The sequence below is a fragment of the Pempheris klunzingeri genome, chromosome 23 (assembly GCF_042242105.1).
Source record: "Pempheris klunzingeri isolate RE-2024b chromosome 23, fPemKlu1.hap1, whole genome shotgun sequence".
In the NCBI taxonomy this organism is placed as follows: Eukaryota; Metazoa; Chordata; class Actinopteri; order Acropomatiformes; family Pempheridae; genus Pempheris; species Pempheris klunzingeri.
The window spans coordinates 5,540,112-5,547,756 of NC_092034.1; the positions used below are offsets into that span (position 1 = coordinate 5,540,112).

Consider the following 7,645-nt stretch of genomic DNA (forward strand, 5'->3'; position numbering starts at 1 on the left):
GAAGGGAAGGGGGGAGGGAGGGAGGTCTGCTGCTGCTGCTGCTGCTGCTGCTGTTGCTGCTGCTGCACCCGGAGGATGCTGGATCCTCACAAAAACGCCTCATGAAATCAGTCAAGCACACACACACACACACACATATATAAAGCCAGAATCTGCCTGTTTAATTGATCAGAGCCAGCAGAAGAAGAAAGACCACCTCAGAGCCACAGCGTCCTGCACCGAAGGGGGCAGGAAACAAGTGAGAAAGTTCAATCAAAGAGCTCATTATGTGCTGTGACAGAAATATGACACATCTGCTTGAGCACTGAGGGCAGATCAAGTGCAGAAATGACTGCTGATGTTGGCTTTGTGTTACAAAAGAGGCACACAGATTCGTACATTAAAGCAGTGCTGGATAATTAGTCAGCAAAACCCTTTGATGGGATGGATCGAGCAAAAAGATTCCCTGGTTCCAGCTTCTCTAACGTGAGGATTTGCTGCCTTTCACATCACATTAAATATATTTTTTAAAAAAAAAAGGGTAATTCAAAGACATTAAGTTACATTTATAGACCACACGTCGATAAATAACGGACAATCACTCGTTGCAGGCCAGCATTCACGCTGCATTCAGACAAATGGAAAAGGACACCGGCTGAACATTTGGGGGAAAATTCAATAAGCTTATTCAGGCATCACCGGGACAAGACAGATGCTCAATTTGGAAAATCAATGCAAAACTTGCTACACACACTCTTTTGGCCAATACGGTGCACGAAATACTGATGTTTTCATCAAGAGGAAACACACATGTTCATCCACAAGTGTCAGCAGGTTTTATACATTATTATTTTATACTTCAGTCAAGGACATTTGTCAGTTTCCTGCATCACATGGCTCTAAAGTTGCCTGTGCAGGTGATCAAGAACTGTACTCCATGTTGAAAGAACAGCTGAGCACACAATTCTCCAAGACACCCGCCCCTCTCCAACTTTTACCCCCTCTTGCCCTTTCACTCTGGATGCAATTTGACTCTCTCTCCCAAGCTCTTTCGAATGTCTCTCACCCTGAGTCGCTCACACCACCTCATGGACTTCAAATGAAAATGCTTATGTCCCACTGGTTAGCCCACTGGTCCCCACACTTTTTTGTCATGCACCTGCACATTGTGACGCTTAAATAGAGGGAATTATTCAGCAGAGGATGTTGTGGTGGATCAATAGCCGCACACGTGCACATGTCCATATTTAGGCAACTGCTACCAGCTGGGAGTGGCCAAAGCTGGACATTTCAGCCACATATCCACTACTTTTAGCCGTGTATTTTGATTTTCTGTTGCCCTTTAACTAGCTTTTACACATTTGGATCCTGTGCAGTCATCCTATTTGCAGGCTACTAGTCTTTGTGACAGTAAATACACAAAAATTCAGCACTACACCATTTAATAATCCTATTTGGGTGCTGATTTTCCTCCTGATCGCTGCAGAAGTACCCCGTGGTGTACAAAATAGCCTTAGTTGGGAGATGGGATGACAGCAGGATGTTAGCAGTGTAATGTTTTTATACTATGATTGTTTTTAGGAGGGTAGCTTAATTAACTTTGAGCCTTTAATAGCAATTTATCCCAGCCAGTACACAACTAAAATGGATACTTTAGATTTTACAAGCACATCAATTTAGACGTTGATGAGACAGTTGGGTGAGAGGTGACTGGTTATACAAACATAGAACAGTACTAACAGGCATCTGGCTAATCAGAGGTGAGTTTTACAAACTCTCTGGCTGTTTTAATCTGCTTTAGTGCTTTTTAAATCCTCAGAGGACGGCAGCTGTGGCTGCGAGAGAATTTGATTTTATCTCACAGAAAAAAAAAAGTGTCAAGAAAACAAGGCCATTTTTCTTTGGTCATCTGTCCAGCTGTCTGGAAACACCTCAGCGCTCCGTCTTCCTCCATTCAGCTCTGACCCGCGTCGACAAATGTGCTCCGCATCTCTCTTCGAGGTGCTCTCTCTGTTCAAACACAGGTTACAGCTATGGTCGGTGTCTGCGTCCGAGGTTCAGAGGTGTGCTGCCGGCGTCTCCGTGTTAGACTTGCTTCGACCTTTCCCGGCTATCGGTCTGTCCCTCTCCTCCCACAGCGTGATCCCGTCACAGGCACAGATCTGTTTGGGATTTTCGAAAAGACCAGCTGACCGGGCGATGATCCCACAGGCCAGTCTGTGGAGAAAAACGATTGAGTGTCAAAGCAGCAGCTGGTATTGAGAAGAGAGCCTCAGAATTTGAAGGAGTACAGCTTCCCACTGTTCTCCTGCAGTTTCAATTCCCCCGATTTACTTCCACCCACATGATGAAATTTCAAAAGCCCACCCACTCTATTTATGAGAAATAGGCAAGTATCACTTCTGTTGGTGATTTTGTGTTTTCAAAATGAAAAAAAAAAACTCCACATATATCTGTGTTTGTGTCGTCTCCTTCGCTCTGTTTACACACAACTGACACACACAAGCAGACAGAAACACAGAGAGGTGTGTGTGTGTGTGTGTCTGTCTACGTGTGATTATAAAGGAACAATGGACCAGAATTTCTTGTTGACCAGCTCAGAGAAATGCGCTTCAGCTGCTCATATGTCAAAAAGACATTTCTATAAAAGCTATAGTTTGTGGCTTTAATGGAAACACATGCAGATTTTAAATACAGGTTCATTACAATATAGCTAATAATAGTGTTCATGGCACCAAACTGCATGTCAATGTTAAATCAGGCAGTGGGCAAATTAAAAAGAAACCTCTAACAATATCATGCAATCCAAAATAACTTGGAGTTGTGGATTGCTGGATTTGTGAAATCGTTGTCACATGATTATCGATCCGACAGCGAGAAGCAACAAAACTGGTGACTCCTTAGGAGGTTAGCACAGATGCTGCTACAGGATTAGTTATATCTGAACTGGAGAGTATTTCTTCATTGAAAAACCACACGCTTCAGCCAGAGTTTAAACTATGTGATAGTGTTCGTTGATCTGTTTGGTTGCAGTTAATCTGCAGACTGTGATAGGGAAAGTGTTTTTTTGAGCATGCTTTCTATGTGACAAACCATCTGGCACGTCAGGTTAACATCACCACAATTTTATTTTGTCCACTCCTTGTAATATTGGATGTATTTATGACTGCCCAGCTCACAACTTAAAACCGATGACCCACCTTTCCCCGGAGTTTCCAGTCTGTTTGGAGAGAGGGTGACCACCTTGACCCAGGTCGTCCTCTCCTGCATCCACTACCAGCGATCGGCCAATCACATTCCACACCTACAACAAAGGCACCAAGGCATCAATAAAGGCTAAAACTTTGTAAAGCTCAATGTACTGTAGATGGACTGTGGGCAGGCACCTCATTACCAGTGCAAAATATGGCTATTTACATGTGTGTGTTACCTTTAGCTGACTGTCCTCTAGTCTAAACGAGGCTCTGCCATCTGGTCCAGCCATGATATTTCCCAGATCACCTACATGCTGAACAACAATAGTGCGAGTGAGAACAACTACGCCTAACCACATGACACACAGCGAATAAATAAGAGCACACCACAGACAGGAAACACTGCGTTAGACTGTCTCTCTTATATCACTCTTTATTGAAAATGTAGCACCTGGAGCAGAACCGCTCAAAATGGCACCGGTGGGACAGACTTGGCGGTCTGAGAGCGATATCATATCTTACATTTGGCTTGTGTTGAAGTTTTATTATATCTCAGGAGGGATTTTGTAAGAATTTATGATACGAGGATCCATTATTTACTTTATGCTTTGCTCTTTCATCATCCTCCATCTAAATGTTCTGGCAAGCAGTCTCCAAAATTGATAAAAAAGAATGATGATATGAAAAATTATCTTATAGACCTCGAAGGAAAAGATATGACTGTACCCTCTCAGAGTCCCCTGGTCCCCCGTGTTGTCTTCCAAAGGGGTTATAGTGCTCTCCACAACTGTAAAAGAAAAAGGGCATTAAATTAGTTTGTAGTGAGATTTCATACAACACGTTGTAAGTTTAACTGTAGGTTAACTGTACTGTATTTTATTTTCGGCATAGATCGCAGCTGCTTTGCGCATATGGTTTGAATTTGCTTGTCTGATAAAATTTTCAAGTGGTTTTGGCTCCTAGTTTTAGTAGTTGCTTGTGTCCATCTTGATAAATGGTTGCTGGACAAGGACAGTGATGGAAATGAGTCCAGGTCACTGACTATTTTCTACACACATTAGAATGCTGTCAATGATCTTTTAAAATAGAAAAGTCAAAGTAGAGAGCTGTTGGTCCTGCTGGATAATTAAATAAAAATACTTTAATAATAATAAATCTACAGTATCATTTAACTATCCAGGAGACTCGTGTTTTCATGTTGAGGGCCACTAAATTGAGAACTTTAAATTACAACTTTTTCAGTCATTTGGATCTTGGATCTTCAACTTCAAATACTGTAAACTGCACCACAACCAGAGGGTGACGTTCAGATACTGTAGAAACATTAACAATGGCACTTTAAAATGGACTGTGTTCTCATTCTTGGATGGTTTTTAAGGATGCTCATGTTAACCAGACCAGCCTGTTCGCCCCTCCTTCATGCGTCCAGCCTGATGCAGCTCATTCAATACAGCAGTCCTACCTGAGGCAGTCTTGAGTGAGGTCCCCCAGGGCGTGGACATGGAGGCCGTGGGGTCCGGGCTCCAGCCCGTCAATGGTCCCATCAATCAAGCAGCGGCCCTCAGTCAGCTGCAGGAAACGTACCACCCCCTGGATCTTTTCCCCACCAGCCAGCATGACCACTGCTGCACCCAAGTCTGCCATGAAAATTCAGTTAAAGATCAAAGCAGATGGGAAAGAGAATTACAGATCACCCTCTCAGATGCATTCTGGGAAGAAGCTTTAGAAAGCAGTCAATTCGCCCTCCTCCTGTGCTCAGCTCAGTCTTATCCAATTCAAGGTGCCACATAGAGTGCTCTGTGGCGGGGCTAAGCTTCCTAAGATGTACCCAGACACAGATGAGAAATGTAATAGGTGCTTGCAATCCTCATGAAACTTAACGCATATCTTCTGGTTGTGCCAGAAACTATTCCGGTCATGGGAATCAGTATTTAATGTAGTCTTTGAAGTAATTCCTTGAAGAATCTTGACTGTGTGACATCTTGGCTTTTGGTTTTGCACAACTGATGTGTTTTTTTAAAATTAAATCTGAGTTTAGATATTACTGACACAGACTGGAGTTTACATAAGGAGTGAGAATGCATTACAAATGCGTCTCAAGTGACAGACAGCCTGTGACCAGATTATGTTTCTCAGCTCACATTTGATTTTATCTGAGGAAAAGTGCGAGCTGAACAGAAACATACTGTACATACAGCTGGGGAGGCAGACTGGGGTGGCTATTTTTATATTGGCAAGAATACAGACTTAACATCCTTGTCTGATGTGCTGTGCAGGAGCAAACCAACCATAACCAACTGTATCGGAGAGGTTAGCCGCGCTGAAGCACAGAGCTGTCAGGGATACATTTGCATTCACACTACACTGCACATCAGGTCACATATGCACCACCTTGACCACCTTGGACTGCGGCCTCAGTTATTGCACACCGAACATGTGCAATAACACTTGTATTTAGAGCTGAATTCATCTGTGTGAACACCACCAGTGTCTCAACGACTGAAGCTGCGTTTAAATCCTAAATATGAAGCATCTTTGCTCTGCAGGCAGATCAGTGACAGCACCATTAACAGTTTCAGTAGCCTGTGTTTCTGGAGACTTTTGTCTGCCAATTTATCCATCCAATAAAAGCTAAATTACCATACCATATTGTGCTTAAAGGTTCCCTGCAGAGTTTTTGACCCCTAGTAGTGCTATGGAGCTCTGGAGCTTCTACGAGTGGGCACACACTGCAATAACACGCCAAAGTATTCTGAAATGTGCCAACCGAGGCAGAGAAGAAGATTTCTAAGAGTAAACATGGGTGTTAACAATGTTGGATACCTTAAATAATGGCTTCCTAAGTGTTTTATGAGGAGGGGAATGCATTCAACGTGTTTAATAACAGAAAGACTGTTCTGAAATTCATCCCGACACACACACACACACACACACACACACACACACACACTCACTGTTTAGAGCTGCAGGTGTCAAAATCCTTTTTTTCATATAACAAAAGAAGCCAAAGCCAAATGTTGTTGATGTAAAAGCAGCCGTACAGCAACTTGTACATAATCTAATAAAACAAATATCAGGTAAAAAAATTTGTAGTGTTTAGTAAATGTATTGAGGTTTGATTCACTGACGGTCCTGCGGCTTCTCACCTCGCTCTGATCCTCCGATGCCTTTCAGCACCGCCCTGCGTCCGGTGCTCTCTATCAGAGCCTGCACCTCTGCACTGGTCAGAGCAGATTCCACCAACACCTCCTCCTTACCGACATCGATACTGACAGACTTCACTCCTGCAAGCACATTGACAGCAATGATAATTATTATCTGATGGACACACAAACAGACAGAGAACTGACACACACACACACACACACACACACAGGCAAACGTATTATCATTATTAACTAATTTAAGTCATTCATCAAGCTTTAATGAGTAATATGCAGTAGTGGAAGAAGCTCTCAGATCAGAGTAAAAGCATTAATACCACAATGTGAAAATACTCCTGCATTCAAAACCTCTCTTATTATCAACAAACTGTAATAGAAGTATCAAAAGCAGTCTGTAGAAAAATGTCTGTTATATATGGTGTTTTTGGGTTCATTTTACTGCTGTAGATGTTTAAGTTTCCGCTAATTTTCACTATTTTGGATACGGTTTAGTACTTCTAGTAGTACTTCTGTAATAATCTACAGCGATGCATTATGGTCAATAAGACGATCATTGGTTTGAAGCATCACCGTCCTGTGAGACACACACATGTAGCCTGTTTTCAGCAAAACACAGCCTGTTTTTGACTATGCTGCTTTCCAGCTGTTCAAAAAGGGGGTTTTAAAAAGTTTATTTATGAAATGTATAAAGCAACTAAAGCTGTTAAACAGATGCAGCAGAGTAAATAGGTACAATATTTGCCTGTGAGGTTTGGTGGAGTAGAAAGTAGCATAAACTCTCTTGTAAGACTGCTGTGTCATGGTTAGAAAGAGCTGTCAGCTACAGATGTTACTGTCAGAGGAAGCTTTCTTACCTGGTTGACCCTCCAGAGCAGCTCTGACTTTAACTGCGCAGCTCTCACAGGTCATCTGCACTGCGAACTCCAGCTGTCGAGGAACAAACAGGCATCAGGCACCTGTAGCTGATAACATGTGTATGGACATTATTATGTCTGCAGCTGCTGCGTGTTCACTTTAGTTTAACGTAACACTAACGCCAGGTAATTATTTTAGCTGTAAGAACCAAACAGCAGCAGCTAAATAAGGCTTGTTTTTGTTTTAACAGTACTATTAAAGGTGAAATCGTGTCGTGACGCAGCAAAACATGAGTCTCAAACACGACAAAGTCCCTGTCAAACCTTGGCCTGCCTCTCCGAGTCCATTTCGTGACCGTGCGTCGCCGCCTTGACGATGAAAGCTGAGTTAAACAGATAACTTCCCACTTTTCTAGAAACGGAAACGAACCAACTGTGTTTGCTAAAGGGCGCC

At 42.7% G+C, this 7,645-nt stretch overlaps 1 protein-coding gene across 1 annotated transcript; it reads right to left on the bottom strand.

Annotated features, from left to right (window-relative positions):
• Positions 1–524: 524 nt before the first annotated feature.
• ccs (copper chaperone for superoxide dismutase) lies at positions 525–7,645 on the bottom strand. Its single transcript, XM_070854894.1, has 8 exons — positions 7,516–7,645; positions 7,192–7,264; positions 6,320–6,457; positions 4,636–4,810; positions 3,900–3,960; positions 3,410–3,487; positions 3,180–3,283; positions 525–2,196 (listed from the first exon to the last, which is right to left on the bottom strand). The coding sequence occupies exons 1-8, from the start codon at positions 7,537–7,539 to the stop codon at positions 2,037–2,039; spliced, it is 813 nt and encodes a 270-aa protein (XP_070710995.1). The 5' UTR covers positions 7,540–7,645; the 3' UTR covers positions 525–2,036.